The 20,816-nt window shown below is 37.5% G+C and overlaps 1 protein-coding gene across 1 annotated transcript in view; it reads right to left on the reverse strand.

Moving 5' to 3' along the window:
* Window positions 1-20,816, reverse strand: part of LOC150088735 (GPN-loop GTPase 1) — a 121,033-nt gene that overhangs the window by 20,086 nt on the left and 80,131 nt on the right. Inside the window, exon 12 of the mRNA XM_090370888.1 lies at window positions 11,228-11,332. Coding sequence (XP_090227014.1) covers window positions 11,228-11,332 — 105 coding nt within the window. The remainder of the gene's footprint in view (window positions 1-11,227; window positions 11,333-20,816) is intronic.

Here is a 20,816-nt window from a genome sequence, read left to right on the forward strand (position 1 = left end):
ATTTGAAATGCAAACAATAATATTATTCCTGATTTTGAAGAAAGAATAAGTCATGGGCAGTCCTTTTTTGGAAAATACATTTCTTTAAGAACTGCTTGCATGGTTGCAATATGCCCACTGCCTACAGACTTCGACAAACCTCATTATGTATTATCACTTTTCTCATCACATTTCTTTTTAAAAATAAAATATTAAATCCAAAATACATAGGCATTCATATTGGGGTACAATATGAGAACTAGATTGGGTAGGAAATGCTTTTTTTTTTGTTGTTGTTTATTTTTTATTTATTTTTTTTTTTATGCAGTGCCAAAAGTGACACTGGATCAGCATTATGAAGTGAGTTAGTAACAACCTTTTTTTTATATATATATATATATATACCAATTCTGAGGATGAAATATTCAACAGAAAATGCCAAAAACACATACGAAGCAGAATGATTAGGATGATACGTTTTGGTGTTCCAACTACTGTAGAAATAAAAACATATCAGCAACATGCCATAAGTAAACTGTACGATTCTTTGTAAGATTCTACAATCCTAATTAATTTGATATCAGACTTCAAGATGCAATGTAATTTGAAGTTGGTACTCTTTACTGTTTTTTTTGCTATTGTTTTTAATCAGTCAAAAGGTTTGTCCAGTTCTTCCTTGAATCCATTTGAGCTATCAACTTCCACAACAACTGATGGAAGTATGTTCCAAATCAAACGCTCACTGGCTAAAAGGAAAATTACCACATATCTATTCTGCAAATGTCTTTCCTCAAGTGCGTAATCTGGGCAAGAGGAAGAATCCCATCAGCACTGAGCTTGCTCAGACCATTCAAAGCCTTATACACCTCAATTAGATCACCTCACAGGCGCCTAGTCTCCAGACACTGCAATTTGCAGGACTTAAGCCTTTCTTGGTAAGAACACCTCTTTGTCCCCTCACAATCTCATTGCCCTTCTCTGTACTTGTTCCAGCAGCTCTACATCTTTCCTAAAATGAGGCCCCCATACCCTGTATGCAGCACTCAAAGGTGTAGCCTGACCATTGCCTTATACAATGTGATAATTACCTCCTTATCCCTGCTAGCAAAATTCCTGTATATTATTGACAAAAACCCTATGAGCTGCTCTGGCAGCCTGTCTGCACTGCTCTGAAAACTTCATATCTGACTGCGCAATTACCCCCAGGTCTTTTTCGTTCTCTACTACCATGAGTGTAGTACCACACAGTTGGTATGTTATTCTGAGGTTACTGCTACCCATATGCATTATTTGCATTTGTCAATGTTAAACTTCAGTTGCCAACTCTCAGTCCATCTGCCCAACTTTTCTAGATTTTGTTGCAGCAGCATATCATTATTACTGTCGTTATTATTATCTACAAACTTGGGCATTAAGCCTGATATACCTTCATCGATATCACTAATAAATATAAAAAACAACAACGGTCCCAACACCAAACCCTGGGAGACCACTAATAACATTTGTCAATGAAGAGCAGTATCTATTGATTACCACTCTCTGTATTCTCCAACTCAACCATCCCTTTATCCATAGCAGCAACTTGCTCTTAATGCCATACTGCTCCAATTTGTACAGCAGTCTTTTATGTGCAACAGTGTCAAGTTTACCTGAAATCAAAGTATATGATATCAAAATTATTTTTTGCATCCAGTTCCTTTGTGACCACATCCAATTAAATTGGTCAGGCAAGATTTCCCCTTAACAAAACCCATGCTGTGTCTGAACTATAACTGCAGTCTTATCTAAATGATCGTGCATTGCTTCTTTAACTGGTAATTCCATTATTTTCCCGAGAACAGAAGTTAAACTACCAGATCTGTAATTACTTGTGTCACACTTTGATCCCCTCTTTGTGAATTGGGGATACATTTGCACATCTCTACTCCATGGGGATCTCCCCCTGAATCTAATTATGCTCTCACAATTATGGCTAAGGGTTTGCTTGCTTCCTTTGCTGCCTCCCTTAATATAACTGGATAAATCCTCTCCACCCCAAGTGCCTTTCTTATGTTTAACTTCAACAATTTCTTCTCCACTTCCCTCTCAGTTATTATAAAATCATTTAGCTTCCTGTTAGATTTTGATAAACTTCTGGCCTCCACTTCCCCACAGAATTCCTCATGTGAATGTAGATGCAAAATACTCATTCACTTTGTCACCTACCTCAGCAGGATCATGAACAGTTGAACCATCAATGGCAAGTGGAACAATCTGATTCATTCCCTTGCTTCTATAATTTACACAAGTAAAGAAGTTTTTGCTGTTTTTCCTTTGCATTCTTTATGAAAGATTTCTCCTAATCTGTCATCGCTTGCCTAACCTGCTTTGTGACTTGATTATAGACTGGTTTATATCTACCATAGCCTTCTCTGTTGCCTGATAATTTATATGCATCCCATGCAGTTTTCTTCTCTGTCACAAGTCTGATTAGTTCATCTGACATCCACTTAGCCCTAAACCTTGAAGAGTATTTCTTAATTGGTGTGAAAAGTCTAGTAGCTTCCAAGATTAATTCCTTGAATGTTTCCCATTTATAATTTTCTGTTTGTAACATCATCAATTGGTCCTACTGTATAGAATTTAAAAACTATAGATTTTTATAATGCAGAGTTTTATACGTGTATACAGATTACTCAAAATACATCTACAAAGGAACATGAAGTCTGAATTGAGTTCCATAACTTGTGTAATTCAAAAACTGCCCAAAACTACTAGAGGCAAACACCATTATAACAAAACAATGGAACTATAATGAAAGTTTGCTAGTGTATTGTGTGCAGTATCATTATACAGTATATGGCACCTTTAAATTTTATATCTATATTCAGTTATCCAAGAACTGAGTACAGACGCATGGAGAAGTCATGTTGTTGTTGTTATTTGGTTTTTAGGAGCATTAGCAACTAAGGCCATATTAGAAGTGTGTGCTACGCACTGCTGCTCCTTCCCACCTGGCTATGGAGGTGACACGAGAAGTCATGTAACTACAACTCACTTTATGGGTGCACATGTAATCCATTTTAATTACACCATGGGAGAGTAAGAACACTGACTGCTAACAATACATAATGCATGATTTTCAACAGTAGATACTGGGATCTTCAAGTTACTGTATATATGTGCTTAATTTGAGAGAGAATAATGATAAATATGCTTCATAGAAAAAAATATATAGTGCACCCATAAAGTGAGTTGTAACTACAACTCACTTTATGGGTGCACATGTAATCCATTTTAATTACACCATGGGAGAGTAAGAACACTGACTGCTAACAATACATAATGCATGATTTTCAACAGTAGATACTGGGATCTTCAAGTTACTGTATATATGTGCTTAATTTGAGAGAGAATAATGATAAATATGCTTCACAGAAAAAAATATATACAGGGTGTCTCAAAAATATTGGTACAAACATTTAGGGGAGGTAGGTAACATCTAAAGGAATGTGAATCGAATAAGAGCCCATAACCGGAAACATCACGGGAAAGTAGCAGCAGAGGCACAAGAAGCAGAAATGACACAAGACAGTAATTAGTGGCAAACATTTATTTGACATAATATTAACAATGCAGTATGAGATGGATGCATTTCATGATGTTACAACAGATGCTTGAAGGTTCCACCATGAGACGCAATGCATGCATGACATTGACGCAACACGAATTGGCAGACACACTCGAACACACCCGGAGTTTCTTTGACAGTAGCAGGAGCGCAGACGAGTCTCGCCACGAGATCCATTTCCGTCTCCACAGGCGATTCATACACGATTGATTTGAGGGGCCCCCCCACAGAAAGAAATGAAGGCTCGATAAATCAGGTGAGCGTGGGGGCCAGGCAACGGGTCCAACCCAGCCAATCCATCGACGCCCAAAACGCCTGTTCAAATTGTCACGAACAAACCTTCCATAATGGGCTGTTTGTTTGGTTTTTAGGAGCATTAGCAACTAAGGCCATATTGCTCAGGGATATGCGGTGGTCATTCCCTGACCTTTCCGCATCCTCCGTATTTGGTGGTGACGGGCTCGAACCCCCGTCTAATCAAGAAGCATGTGCTACGCACTGCTGCTCCTTCCCACCTGGCTACGGAGGCGCCTCCCATAATGGGCAGGCGCCCCGTCAAGTTTAACCAAATTATGCATCTCACATTTGTTGGAACATCGTCAAGTAACCCTGGTAGAACTTGTTCAAGAAAGAGCCGATATTTAGCGGAGTTCATGCGGGATGGTAACAGGATGGGCCGATTAAGCAGTCACCGACCATACCTGCCCACACATTTATTGCGAAGCGATGTTTTGCCGCATGGGGGCGCACACCGTGTGGGTTGTCGTGAGCACACACATGAGCATTGTGCTGATTAAATAAGCCTTTCCGAGTGAAATAAACAAAACATAAGCTGGAAAAATCAAGTCTTGAACACTTTCTTGGAGAAACCACTGCGCAAAAGCCACACGTGCAGGATGATCTTGGGGGGAGCAGTAACTGAACCCTTTGGAGATGAAAGGGGTGTAAGAAATCGTCATGCCAGACACGCTATACACTGCAATGAGACACTCCTAAGGCAGAGGCAATGGCACGTGTGCTCGTAGTAGGATTATTCTGGACGGCATTCAACACATTTTTTTTTTCATGGTGGGAGTTCGCGTCGAACGTGGTCTGCCCGTACTATTCCTGTTACCTCTAAATGACCCATAATAGCACAAATTTTGATGCACATGCACAAACAAACGGTGGTCCGGTACATGTCTGTCTGGGAAGCGTTCTCCATAAATTCGTTGAGCGGCTCGTCCATTGCCCTCTGCTAATCCATACACTAGGTGCATGTTTGACAGCTCACAGTTCGTACATCGATGCATGCTCTTCGCGTGGCGACTACTTCTTGAATGAGTAAACCAGAAATTTTCCCTCTCGCGAACTGATGAACTGCGCCGTCTACCGACTGACGGTGATGTTTCCGGTTATGGGTTCCTAGGCGATTCACATTCCTTTAGATGTTACCTACCTCCCCTAAAGGCCTCCGTAGCCGAGTGGGCAGGAGCGGGAGTGCAGTAGCACACGCTCTTTGAGTAGACCGGGGTTCAAGCCCCTGACTGCTGAATACAGTCGATCTGCCAACCCGCACTGGACCAGCGTGGCAGATTATGGTCCACTTCCCTCAACATGAATTGTTGAGGAGGCTTCCATCCTGCAGTGGGTTGATAACGGCTGCACTTTACTTTTTTTTTTTTTACCTACCCTAAATGTTTGTACCAATATTTTTGAGACACCCTGTATATACTTTCACACTGAAGGATATATAAAAAATTAACTATTCTCCTTAAAGAATTTATAACATGGAATATAAATTTTTTTTTTGATTTTGTGCATATAATAACAAATTTGTAAGTTTTGTTTTTTGCCATCATAATAGTCATGCGGCTCGACTATACAAGTGCCTGTTATTTATATATTTATAATTGAATACACTTTCTAAGCAGAGAATATCCATAAAAAAGGAGATATTTCTCTTTTCTAGCACTGCCATTCATTCAGTAAACTTGGTAACAGCTCTAAACTACTCTTCCTAACTACAGCTATGAATACATTAGTTTATAGCAGCTGAGAGTAAAGAGTGAGTGAACGCTGTGCGTGGATAGCGACAGAACTTTAATCCAGCATTAGTGACTGCTCCTAACAGGTGCCCCTCGAAAATAACATGTTAATGTTATAATGATGATTAAAAAACTGAATTTTTTTTCTGCCTTCCTAACTAGACACGAACTGTTACTGCAATAGTTTCTGAAGCGGCTTTCTTATAGTTTTGAAATATGAATTGGATGCAAGAACCTGTCAGGTGCTCTGCCACCATTTTTGCAACTATTTGGGTTTTTCTTGAAGAATGGCATGGTACTGGACAAACACCAATGCTATGTTTGTTTAATATCTAATTTTACTTGTTATTCTTATCCCACTAGATCAATAAACATCTACTGTTTTACCCTAGTTTTTTTTTTAAAGATTTATTAAGCCTGAAGGAAGCAACTAATAGTAACGAATATGCTTAAGTTTATTTTTGATAATGTTTATACAAGGAGTCCTCATTATCCGAGGATAATTGGTTCCAGAAAATTCCACTTAAAACGTATCCACTCAAAATGGGGACCAAATTTTCATAATGTTTATTATGTACTTGTACATAGTAAAAAAATGGATTGAAGGAATTGAAAAATGAGACAATTATTTTATTAGACATTTTTTATTATAATCTGTTTAAAAATGTAAGGTTAAGTAAAGTTCACTGAAGTTACACTATATTTAAATTTAGTAGGTAGAGTTGCTAGAACAAGTACAGAGAAGGGCAACAAGACTGGTGAGGGACAACAAAGGGGGTGGTCTCACCAAGAAAGGCTTAAGTTCTGCAAATTGCAGCATATGGAAAGTAGGCACCTGCAAGTCTATCTGACTGAGGTGCATAAGGCTGTGAAAGGATTAAGCAGGCTCAATGATGATGGGATTCTTCCTCTTGCTCAGATTACAAACCTGAGGGGACAAACTGAAACCGAGGAAAGACAGTTGTTGAATATATGTGTGGAAATTTGCCTTTAGCCAGTGGGTAGTTGATTGCTGGAACAAACTTCCATATGCCTCTACTAATGCTAGAATTTTAGTTTTACGAATAAAGAATGAATCCAGAGCTGGTTGTTTTTTGTTTTTTTTTGTTGTACTTTTTCTGATAAAATTGTGACATAGCATTTAGTTATGTCTTTAACTTTGTGCTTAACTTTTGCTGCACAATCACGTTCTCACAAAAATATTCAAGTGCCTGGTCAGTTTTCTCTGGGCTTCCTTTAATTTTCAGATCTTTATCCTTTGGTGATTCCATCACGTCATCATTTTCAGCTTCCTCTTCTTCTGCGGGTAGTTGGTCCAATTCTGCTAGCTCCTCATTTGTAAGTGGTTTTGCACTTGATTCAAGAAATTTTCAATATCCCCATCATCAACTTCATGGAATCCCACTTTTTTTTGCAAGACTAACAATTTTGTAACCCAGTCACATTGCTTTCTTCATATTCACGAACAGCATCAGGGTATAACTTTTTCAATGAGCTTTTCATTAATCTACATGAAATTTCTTTCCAAGCTTCTCCAATCATTTTTATACTGTATAGAATATTAAAACTTTTCCAAAAATCCTCCACATCATTTGCATTGCTTGTATCGGTTTCAGAAATTAATTCTCGTAATTGCGGGGACTCGGAAAATGAATACTCGGATACCGGGGACCCCTGTATACATAATAAGCAGAAATATATATACATTTGCAGTTTGAAATTTCATGCATGTAATGAATATTAAATTAGAAAATGGTAGCGACAGATGCTTCTGTTTTAAGTCTAATATGTTTTTTTATAATATTTAGCAAAATTAATTTTCATTTTCTATTTCTTTTGTAAATAAAAGACATAAAACACAGCTTGTTTTAATATTTTTTAAAGCTTAAATTTACATACAATGAACACTACAAATTATTGAGAAAAAATGAAATATTCAAGGTACTATTCAAGCCAATTAAAAACTATATATTTTTTTCCAAAAAATTAAAAGAAAATGGGTATCTATTAGGTTCCCTGCCACTATTTTTGCTACAAATGGGGACACCACCACTGCTGGATTTAAATTTGTGTGTTTTATTAGTTTGATTACAGTTGTGAAATTGCCACTTCATTGTGTGGAATTAAATCTACCTTTTCTTTGTGTAAATTAAGTCACTATTTACAGAGGCGATTAATCGTGAAGCTGCTTCAGAAGCTTTAATCTTATTTTCAATAATAATTTGCTGAGCCAACTTAAAAGACAAAAGATAAAAATTTGATCACATGCCTCCATGTTCAAATTGAGCAGTTCTATTGTCCTGAAATTTTTTTCTTATACATTAATTATTATAGCACAGTTGCATATAATATTTTTCTTTCATGCAGTTTCCATAGTTAATCTTTTCCATAAATAGCAATTTATATATTTAAAAAATATATATTTCAGCTCAAACATTGGGCATTTTCTGCCTACTATTCTCAGCTGTTCTAAAGTGATGTCAAGCTGGTCACCAGCTCATGAAGTGTAATTAGCAAGAGCAGTTCATGCTTCATTGTGAAGTCTGCTGAAAGCAATAATGTACCAAAAGAAATGTCACCCTTTTTTTTACTTGATTACAAGTATTAAACAGTAAATAACATCCAAAAATATGGATACTCTCTCTTTAGAAGGTATGTACATTTATACTTAATAAACAATACAGCAACTGTAATGGCAGCAAAAACAAAACTTAGCATCTTGTTACCACATGTGAAAAATTTACTGTGGCATGATTATCTTTCTCATATTGCTTAAATTAATAATTCATGAACAGATGGATTAACCATCTCATAAATGTCTACCAACAAAGCTACAGGATTATTAATATTTTAAATGATAATTATGAAAATTCTGTGCAGCATTAAAGAGTATTAACTAAAAATTTCTTGACTAATTAATACCAACATATTCTGAATCTGTATGGATATTTTGAACCCATTTAAAATCAAAATGGATGTATTTTGGTCCCTTGAACTTCAAAATTAATGAGGTTTTGCTGTATTAACTAATAATGTGTAATAATTGATTTTGTCCTATATAAAGGCTAAGTAAATGAATATGAACCAGTATGTGGTACAAATATTTCCACATCTGTATACAGAAAGTCGAAACAATATGCCTGATTGCCACTGATATTTTGTGTATGGAGTGGCAAATTCATATGCAAAACATTTTCCCATCTAAAGGAGAGAAGGGTTTGTTATTTAGAACAAATTTCTACTGCATTATGAAAGTTTTTTTGGCAAAGGTAAAGAAAGCCAACACGAGAACCATGGGAAACTTCAGGAAACTTTTAGCGGTCAAATGCATTCCCTGGTACAGCAGCTTCTCCCTGCATTCTCGGTAAACCAGATAGTGCATGTTATCGGTAATGGCGGTAGAAGTCGATAACGATGTATTGATTAGTTTTTCTCATTATTAAAAGCAGATTACTGGAGTTCGTGAGTGTAACGCCTTCGCAGCTGAAATTTACTTACGGATACACTCTCCAGACTGCTTCAGTCTTAGGGTGTTTATCCCCCCTTCCCGCTGTTTTAACTCGATAGGAAAATGACTTCTACTGCAACTACTAATAACGCGCACTGTCTGTAGAAGTCATTTCTGTATCAAGTTAAAACAGCGGGAAGGAGGGATAAACACCCTAAGACAGGCAGTCTGGAGGGTGTACCCATAAGTAAATTTCAGCCCATTCATGAACTCCAATAATCTGCTTTTAATAATAAGAAAAAACTAATCAATATATCATTATCGACTTCTACTGCCACTACTGATAACACACACACACCATCTGTTTACCGAGAATGCAGGGAGAAGTTGCAGTACCAGGAAATGCTTTTGACTGGTAAAAGTTTCCTGCGGTTCTCGTGTTGTGTTTCTTTACCTTAGCCGGTTTTTTTTTTTGTTTTCTGGAAAAATATACTGTTTTGTTTTTCTCAATTTCTTCCCAAATGTTGAACTTTGCAAAGTGAACTCTAAAATGAAAACTGATTTACATGAGAAGCTAAACCTAATATTCCTTTTTGTCTTCAGTGTAATAATACAAAAAAAAAAAAAAAAAAAAAAAAAAAAAAAAAAAAAAAAGAGAGAAAAAAAAGTAGAATTAATTTGTTAGTTTTAGAGAAGTATTTACACTGTTGACTTTGAATTCTGTATACAGTCATTTGTTACAGCACATGCAATCATTTGCCATAAGAAGTCTCCCCTCTAATTTTATATATCTAAATTTATAAAAGATTAAAGTTATTTCTAAGAAATGAGAAGTGAAGTAGCAATTTTTCAGTTGGATAGACTGTTTGGATGGCTAGAGTCTTCTTGGTACAACAACTACAATATCTACAGTGTACAAGATCTTCTGGTAATAGCAGTCATGCTATGTGTATAAACTTAAAAGGATTATATTAAAATTTTTATTAGCAAACCATGACAGATACTGAAGTGACTAAATCAGAATTATAAGTACTGATAGTACAATACACCCTTAAATCTGGTAATTTGGACTTAGCCCTGCTGAATTTTTGAAACCTATAAAACCAAAACCATATGACTCCACTGGCAGTAAATCATCAACTACTGTAGAAAGAGTGCTTTATATTCTGACTGAATGGCAAAACAACATTGTTACCACCACAATTAAAGAATACTGCTCACTTTGAAAACTTTCTGGAACATCACATTTTATGGCTTAAAGAAATTAAAAAAATAATAATAAAAAAATACAGAATAAAGAAACTGCCAATCATAGTTTCCTGATGTTAAATTCATGCTATGACATGATTTGCTGGTAATCAATAGTTACTCATAATAACTAACTTACAGCTACTGCTATTTATATTTATTTATTTTATCTTATTTAATTTAAGGCTCAGAATGGAAATTTAGCAGCCATGGAAAGTTTCCCAAGGTGAGTGTTCACCTTGGGAAACTTTCCATGGCTTACCACAAAATCACACATACAACAAAGTTGAAATGTTTGTGGACTGCTAATTTTTCAAGTTTTTATATGACATAGAGTTTGAAATAACTACAGTTGTATACACAATAAGAATTTTGACTGATGTTGGAAAACATGCCAATTCGGAAAGCTACAAAAGTTTCTGTGGTGGTCAGATAAAATACTTGATGGAACAGAACTTGTGACATAATTTCTAAATTACTGAGCTCTTTTTTGTACAAATTTTCAAAAAGTGCTGAATTTTTTTAAATTGAAAAAATAAAAAAAAATAAAAAAGTTCATTTTACAACGTTGCCTTCTATCTGACTAAACTTTTTAAAATTTAGATGTGTACCACCATCTTTTTTTACCTTAGCCTGCACCACCTGTTTTCTGTGATACTAAATAAGAATAGCAACTACTTATAAAGAATTCAGATATAAATGATACCACTGACAGACAAACTAATAAAAAAATTAACTTATTATTCAGGAACAATGTACTCTTTTCAAATTTCATAACCCGATCTTCCTATTTATATTATGAAAATATATTATGACGTTTTATGATATTTATGAGCAGATATTTATATTCATGAAATTAAATTTTTCATTCAATGAGAATTCATCTTAAAGTAAACTGAAAATTCTTAAGTTTACCTTCTTCTTCGTGTGGTGTCAGCTTACGTTCTTCATCAGAAACATCATCATCCTCATCAGCACCAATATCTAAATAGATCTCTGCACCATCCGTTTGCTGTGATACTAAATAAGAATAGCAACTGCTTATAAAGAATTCAGATATAAATGAACAACACAGAAAATATAAATGCTTGTACATGCATGCAATTACACTATTCATCTAAAATAGAATGAAATATAAAAGTACAGTCAAACTTGGTTATAAGGAGCATCAAGGGACTGACAAAAATTTTCCTCATTATAACCATTACTCACTATATCAGTGATGAGTTAAATCTACTCCTTTTTTAATTCTCAATAACTCGATAAAAAGATAGATTCAAAAAACAAGAAATATTATAGAAAAAAAAAAATAATATAAGTATATACCTACATATTATTTGTATTAATATGCTTGAATAAACTACAATACACTTAATATTAAACACAATTTATTTCTCTGTAATTAAAAACAATACTAATTAATAATAAACATGATTTCAATTAGTCTATTTATGAACCTTAAAACTGATGTCTGTTTTAAATATTTCACTTTGATATTTCTCAAGTTTCCCCTTAAAACACTCAATGCATTAAAATTCTCGTTATTTGCCACAGTTCCTTCAAAAAAACTGACTAATGTGTCTATTGCACCTTGAGCTTGGGAGATTGTCAGCACTGATTTTGGTTTCACTTGTCATCACAATCATCGTCTTTATCATCTTTGTTGAGCACAGCATCTGCAATGTCACTCTCTGTAGGAAGACCACTAAGTTGTCATCGACTCATACAAATTCATTGATGTTATCTGTATTAAAACCTACAACATCGTTATGTAGCAACCATTTGGATAATGGTAAATTGTTTTCTTCTTTTCCATCATCTTCATCTACGATTGAAATTTCATTTGAATTTAATTTCAATTTCTTGAGACAATTTGATATGGTTGTTGAAGTAACGTTGTTCCACGCATCATTCAATAAATTTATAGCATCCAATATCAATATAGACTCGTTAAGTTTCTGTTCTCTTTGACTGATCAGATGTAGAACTAGAAATCTTTTATAAAATCCTTTCAAACTCTTGATTAGACCTATGTCCATTAGTTGTAAAATTGATGTCGCACTGGGAGGCAGAAACACTAGCTTAATTTGAAAAAGAAGAATACAGTAGAACCAGTGAATATGGTAATTAAATTAATTTTCACAAGGTAAAGAAGCTTTTGTGGTAATGAACCCCTTCCTCAGCAAGTAAACATAACATAAAATGTTAGGAATGGAATAAACTAAATAAGCAGTGCGGGCTCAAATTGCTGGGAGAGCGCACACATGAACGCGAGAGTGTTCAATCATTTACTATGTCAGATCAGGTGATTGTTGCTGGTACCCAGCGCGTATATGGAATGACTGCCAGCATCATTTGTCATGCTTTGACACTACGGACTCCAAAATTGGTAAATTGTAATGGTAAATTGTTTTCTTCTTTGTAGTCTTGTACCTCTGCTGTGATTTAAAACTTTGTGACAGCTAGATATGTTTAGAGACTAACCATAGGCAGTGGGTGGTGATAGTAGTATTGAGATTGGTTGTTCACTGATTTTGCTGCTGCATCAGCCAAGTCATTGGCTCTGATACCAACATGGCTAAGGATCCAGCAAAAGCGAATATCAAAGTTTAACTCTGAAAGGGAGTATAATATTTGCTGCACCCGACATAATATTGGGTGAGTGCTTCTCACATTGAATAAGGCCTGTAATACGCTTAGGGAGTCGGTATATAACATGCACCTTTGGTACTGGTGGGTTTTTATATGATCCAAGGCCAGTTCTACTGCGTGTAGCTCTGCAGTGTATATGCTACATTTGCTTGGAATACGACTGCAGATTGTTTTGCTTGGAAAGACACAAGCAGATCCCACAAACTCTTCAGACTTCGAGCCATCTGTATAAACTGGCAAGAATTCAGAGTATTCGGCAAGGTGTGCTGCAAAGAGTTGCCGATATATACATGGCGATGTGTTAGCTTTCAGCCAACTCCTAAGAGTGAAATCACAAGACGGAGATTGTATATTCCAAGGGGGAAGAACTTGCTTGACTGACGTGGATATATTATTCAACGTGAAGTTAATATCATGAACCAGCTCTTGAATCCTGATACCAAAAGGCCGACTGGCAGTTTTACGCGTATTATACAGATTTTCCCACCGTGGCATATAAACAGATGTCCATGTAGGATGGTCAGGCAGGGATTTTATTTTTATAGCATATTGTAATGACAACTGCTGAGTCGAAGCATCAATGGTGGTTCGTTGGCTTCAATGTATAGACTTTGGACAGGCGAAGTACAGAATGTCCCCGTGGCAATCCGAATGGCTTTATGATGGATTGGGTCAAGCCATCAGAGTACAGAATTTCTAGCAGAAGAATAGGCTTGGGAACCATAGTCAAGTTTAGAGCGAACGAATGCTTGGTATAGACACAATAATGTGCTTCTATCTGCTCCCCCAAAAGTTGGAGGAGATAGCAATGAGCATGTTCAAATCCCTCATGCATTTTGTTCTAAGCTGACGGATATGGTGTAGGAATGTCAGTTTTTTTATCAAAGATAAGTCCCAAAAATTTTGTTTCTGCTACCACAGGAATTGGATTTTGTCCAATTCTGAGTTCCGCGAGGCAGAAGTGCATGCAAATGGTCTTTTGGGCAGAAAACTTAAACCCATTGGTTAAAGCCCAGGAACTAAGGTGATTGACTGCTTGTTGCAATTGTCATTCAATAACTCTCATGCTACAGGAGTGACAAAAAATACTAAAATCATCAACGTACAAGGTACTATTTACTGAAGGAGGAAGCTGTTTTGTAATGGAGTTAACTTAGACTGCAAACAGCATAACACTGAGGACAGAGCCTTGGGGAACTCCTTCCTCTTGACAAAAAAGGCAGGACACACTGGATTTAACACGAACCTGGAAGAGTCGTTTAGATAAAAAAATTTCTGATAAAAATAGGGAGGTGGCCTCTCAGACCAAAACAATAGAGGTCTTTTAAAACACCATACCTCCAGGTTGTGTCATAAGTTTTTTCCATGTCAAAGAAGACTGATACCAAGTGCTCACACTTTATAAACACATCGCGAATTGTTGTTTCCAGTCGGATTAAATGGTCCAAAGTGGATCGATTCCTTCAGAAGCTGCACTGAATCTTGTTCAAATGGTTGTTTGCCTCAAGGTAATATATGAGGTGGGCATTCACCATTTCTTCCAAAATCTTACATAAGCAACTGGTCAAAGCAATTGGACGATAGTTGCTAGGAATTTTGAGGTCTTTTCCTGGCTTTGGGAAAGCGAGAACAGTTGCCCTATGCCAAGAAATGGGAAATTGATCCTCCAAATAAATTCGGTTGTAGAGATGTAGCAACAGCTCTAGAGAGTGAGATGAAATATGTTTTATCATCTCATACTGAATTTCATCTGGACCTGCGGCATTCACTTTCGAGGTAGCAAGTGCAATGGTTAATTCCACTTCATTAAAAGGCAGGTTATAAGTTTCGGCTTTGCTTGGAGGGAAATTGAGTTTTTGTTTCTCCACTTTCTTCTTTAAAACCAGAAACTCAGCAGAGTATGAAGTTTCGGCAGATATAGTGGAGAATACTTCTCCTAGAGCGTTGGCAATAGCAGTTGGGTCTGCTAATGTACAACCATTATGTTGTAACATAGATGAGGGAACTGATGTGTATTTACCCTTCATCTTCCGAATTTTATCCCAGATGACTTTGGCACTGGTCGTCTGGTTAACTGAGGATGTAAATTTGACCCAGCATTCCTTTTGGCTCTGTCGGCATATAAATCGTGCTTTGGCACAGGCATGTTTAAAGGCTATAAGATTTTCGGTTGTGGGGTAACGTCGGAATTTTCCCCAAGCCCGGTTTTGTAACTTTCTTGCTTCTTTACAATCTTGATTCCACCATGGCTTTGGAAAACGTGGAAATCGGGAGGATGTTTCTGGAATTGCAATTGCCACTGCGTGGATAATACACTCTGTGATATACTTCACTGCTTCATCAATTGACTCCTGTTGAATTTGTACAGGATCAAATTCAGTAAGCCGTGAAAATTTACTCCAGTCTGCTTGATCATACTTCCAACGTGGAGTTCTAAATGGATGACAAGGTTGTCCATCCACTATGGTAGATATTACGGGGAAGTGATTGCTTCCATAAGGATTCTGTTCTTCCCAGGAAAGTACAGGTAGCAGAGAAGGCAAGCAGATGGAAAGATTGATGGCAGAGAAAGTACGGGTAGGAATATGGAAATAGGTGTTTATTCCCATATTTAGTAACGAAAGGCCATTATTGTCGAGCACACGTTCAACAATACGACCTCGTTCATTAGTTTCTGCACTACCCCACAGGGTACTATGTCCATTAAAGTCTCCAAGAAGTAAAAAAGGAGAGGGCAATTGCGTAATAAGATTGTTGAGATCTACCTGGGAAATGTGTGTGTTCCAGGAGGCAAATATATAGAACATATTGTAAGAAAAGACCCTATTGCTAAGCGAATGGCTACTGCTCCTAAGTTAGTGTTCAACTGAACTTGTGAGAAAGGGGTATGGTTGCCCACAAGGATTGCGACTCCTCCATGGGCCGGGCCATCCCCGTTTCTGTCTTTACGAACAGCAGTAAAATTTCGCAAGATGGGGTCATCATTTGCCTTCAGGTATGTTTCTTGCAAACAAAAGCAACCAGGTTCGTGTTTGCGCATTAGCATTTTGACATCCTCCATATTTCGTCGGAATCCAAGACAATTCCATTACAGTAATTTAGCCATTATTACTTGGAATTAGTGGAACCATTGGCTGGCTTCCGAAGTGATGCGGGTTTTGATTGGCCTGCTTTGGGTTTTATTCTACCTTTGGGAAATTGAGGGTGCCCAATATCCATTTCTTCCTCCGGATGAAGATCCAGAATAGATTCTTCCACACTTTCAGCTTCTTCATTTACCTTGATTTCCTCCTGTACCTCACTAATACCAGGTGGGGTTTTAGTTGGAGGTGATTTTTCTTTAGGTGCTACTTCCTTGGTTGGTATTGAAATGGGAGTAGCGACTGCTTTATCTTGCTGTGCTTGTGTCAACAAGTATCGGGCTTGGGGTGTAAAAGAATCACATGGCGAGACTGAAATATCAGTTTGCGTTGAAATTGGAACCTTCCTCAAAACTGCTTGTGCATAAGATTTTCCACTGTTTAGTGATATTACCTGTTTCTTTGCTTCCACATATGGGATGTTCTGTTCTGTCTTGATTTTTTGAATTTGTTTTTCACCTTTCCATCTTTGGCATGCTCTTGAATATGCAGGGTGTTCACCGCCACAATTCAAGCATGCTGGTTTCGAGGCAGAACATTCCTTTGTGTCATGTTCTTTTGCTCCACAGCGGGAACAAGCAGGTGATCCATGACATGACATCTGAGAGTGGCCATATTTTTGGCATTTGAAACATCGCAACAGGTTCGGAATGTACAGCCTTACAGGACAGTTCAGATAACCAGCCTTGAAGGAAGTAGGCGGTTTAGAAGTGTTAAATGTAAGAACCCTAGTTGGGACTAGGGTTCTTACATTTAACTCCTTGATCTCTCAGTTCGGTGCATATCTCCTCCTCAGTTGTCTCAAGGAGATCCCACTCAACAATTACACCACGCGATGTATTCAATGTCCTGTGTGGTGATATCTTAATTGGAATGCCCACAAAGCCCAATGAGGGTACGCCCACTCGTGAACTAGCAGGTATTGCGTACGCAAATGGGACGCCAAGTTCGCTTAGGAGCACCATACACACGTTACCAATAAGTCTTGATCCCGTCCCAGGACCAAAGGGAGGGACACTTACTGGAATGCAGTTGACCATAGCAGTAAAAAATCCACCCGCCTATTGATCCCAGTTGGGCCGGTCCGGGACCACTTGTCTTGTTGAAGCAGGGGCCAAATTGGTATATTAAGGGCTGGGCCCCTCACCCACCAGGACCCTCTTTCCAAGTTTCCACGGGTCGCGGTGCACAGCTGCACAACGATGTAACCCTGGAACCAAGGTAGGGGCGTTAGATCCCAGTGATACTAATCTGGAAGGCCAGCAGCATCACTGGGAGGTCCCCTCACCACGTACAGGTGCCGACGCCGAGGGGGTGAATACAAGACAATCTGTAAATAGCATTAGCATTAGTAGAGGCATATGATGCAAGAAAGCAAGCTTATGCAGCATCAGCCAAAAAAAAAAAAAAAACTTCCACTTCACCCCTCCGTTCGTTCAAAATACCTGTCCAGCTGAGCCTTAAATTCATTTAGGCTATCAACCACTACAAGGGATGGAAGTCAGTTCCACCAACCAACTACCTGCTGAGCAAGAGGAAGAATCCCATCAGTAATGAGCATGCACAAACCATTCAAGGCATTATACACCTCTATAAGATCACCTCGCTGGTGCCTAGTTTCCAGACACTGTAATTTGCAAAACTTAAGCCTTCCTTCGTAAGAGCACCCCTTTGTTCCATTCACTAATCTTGTTGCCCTTCTCTGTACTCGTTCCAGCAGCTCTACATCCTTCTTGAAATGAGGCCTGCAGACCTGTATCCAGTACTCTAGGTGTGGCCTGACCATTGCCTTATACAAAGGAATAATCACCTCCTTATCCCTGCTAGAAAAATTCCTGTATATCAGTGACAATACACCATGAGCTACTCTTGTAGCCTGTCTGCACTGCTCAGAGAACTTCATATCTGCCTGCACAATTACCGCCAGGTCCTTTTCACTGTCAGTGTAGTACCACAGAGTTGATAGGTTGTTGTTTCCCATATGTAGTACAGTCGGTCCTCGTATAACACGTGTTTACATTACACGAATTCAATCATACACGATTTATAAATAGGGGAACGCTATCTTATATAGCACGAACCGAATTCGCTTATACACGATTCGCCTTTGTGTTTACAAGAAATGGCAGTCGAACGCGGAATCACCCCAACTGAACGCCACACGATAGGAATGAAGAAGATTCTGAAAATGTATTTGTTTTTTTTTTTATCAGTGAAGGGGAAACACATTTCACCATAATAACGTAAAAACCAACACAATTCCAGCTATTGATATAATCGCAAATGCAATTAGATCGAGTTTACTACCAGTTTATAACAGATTCCACTAGCAGAAACGCAACAGGAAATTGTTTTTATTGTTTTATGGTAGTAATCCCCAGAAATGTGCTTTAGTAAAATGTGAGGTGTTAATAGCGTATCTCGGCCTTTACGGTGTTGTTTATTCAGTTGCTATACACGCGCAGCTTTGTTTATGTGTATCAAGCGTGCCTCCTCGTTTTGTAATTGTGCTTTATTCCCTAAAAATGAGTAAAATGCTTAAAAGGTGTGAAAAGGAAGCATCCTGGTGAAGCCACTACAGATTCAGAGAGAAAAAGAAAAGCAATATCGATAAACAGAGGCGGACTGAGTCAAAAATTCTTACCCGGGAAAATTTATAGTGGCCTCATACTACGGTTTATGGCCAAAATCACACCGGCCTCCGGCCCACTGGGATTTCCCGGGTAAGGCTTATGGCCAGTCCGCCTCTGTCGATAGAGAAAAAAATATGAAATTGTGAAACGCTTTGAGCGAAATGAAAGACCGTGTGATATTGCACGTGCTACAGACCTAAATGAGGCAACGCCGAGAATTACAAAGAATGCAGAGAAAATAAAAACAACTTTCATAGCAGGAACAACTCAAAGTGTAATTAAAATCCATTAGATTAAGACACAAGAATTGGGAGAGATGGAACGGCTGTCATCTGTTTGGATAGAAAATCAAACAAAAAACAAGTTTGCTTACAATAGAAGCAAAAGCAATATTTTATTACGTAATAAAATACGTAAGCATTTTATTACGACTTACGTATTATAATTTATACTTACGTATTTTATTACGACTATTTTATTTAATATAATAAATTTTTTACGAATAAAATACGTATTTTATTCGTAAAAAATACTTTTTTATAATATAATAAAAATAAATATTTTTTATTATTTATTATATTATAATAAAAATAAAAAATATTATAATATTAATTTTTATTACATATTTTAATCATTATAAAATACGTAAGTATTTTATAAAGATTAAAATTACCCGATTATTTATTGTGTTTGGTAATGTTTTGGTTCCAAATGTGTGTTCAATCTTGGGGTCGGCACCTAACCCCACTTTTCCCATAGGGCCTGTTGTTTATATTGCACGATTTTGCATTGCACGAGGGTTTCTAGGAACACAACTATCGTGCTATACGAGGACAGACTGTACTTTACATTTGTCAATGTTAAACTTCATTTGCCACCTCTCAGCCCATCTGCTCAACCTTTCCAGATCCTGTTGCAGCAGCATAGTGTCAGTAGTGTCCTTAACAACCCTGCCAACCTTTGTATCGTCTGCAAACTTGGACATTAAGCTTGATATACCATCATCAATATTATTTATAAATACAGAAAACAATAATGGACCCAACACTGAACCCTGAGGGACTCCACTAATAACATTAGTCCACGATGGGCAGTGTCCATTGATTACCACTCTCTGTCTTCTCCCCCTCAACCACCCCTTTATCCATAGCAGCAATTTGCCTCCAATGCCACACTGCTCCAATTTGTGCAGCAGTCTTCCATGTGCAACAGTATCAAAAGCCTTTCTAAGATCCAAGTATATAATATCAAAGTTATTCCCTGCATCCAGTTCTTTTGTGACTGCATCATAGTATCCAATCAAATTGGTCAGGCAAGACTTCCCCTTAACAAAACCATGCTGTGTCCGAGCTATAACATAGGTCTTGTCTAGATGATCCTGCAGTGCTTCTTTAACCAGTGGCTCCATTAATTTTCCTGGAACAGAAGTTAAACTCACAGGTCTATAATTACATGTGTCAACTGTTGATCCTCCTTTGTGAATTGGGGTCACATTTGCACATCTCTAGTCTGTGGGTACCTCCCCTGAGTCCAAGGAAGCTCTCGTAATTATGGCTAACGGATTGCTTACTTCCTTTGCTGCCTCCTTTAATATAACTGGATAGATCCCATCCACCCCAGGTGCCTTTCTTGTATTTATCTTCAACAATTTCTCCTCCACTTTACTCTCAATTATTACAAGATCATCTAGCTCACTGCCAGTGTTCACTTCAACTATGGCATTCCCCTTCCTGAATAACTCCTCATGTGTGAATGTAGATGCAAAATATTGGTTTAGTTTGTTAGCTACCTGAGCAGGATCATGAACAGTTGAACTGTCGATATCAAGTGGACCAATCTGATTCATCCCCTTCTTTCTAGAGTTTACATAAATAAAGAACTCCTTGCTGTTTTTCTTTGCATCCCTTGCCAAAGATTTCTCGTAATCTGCCTTCGCCTGCCTAACCTCCTTTGTAACTTGGTTACAGATCAACTTATATTTATCATAGGTTTCTGTGTCACATGTTAATTTATATGTATCCCATGCATTTTTCTTCTCTACCATGTGTCTCATTAGTTTATCTAACATCCATTTAGACC

The sequence above is a fragment of the Mastigoproctus giganteus genome, chromosome 3 (genome assembly GCF_048544385.1).
Source record: "Mastigoproctus giganteus isolate SK-2022 chromosome 3, ASM4854438v1, whole genome shotgun sequence".
Lineage (NCBI taxonomy): Eukaryota > Metazoa > Arthropoda > Arachnida > Uropygi > Thelyphonidae > Mastigoproctus > Mastigoproctus giganteus.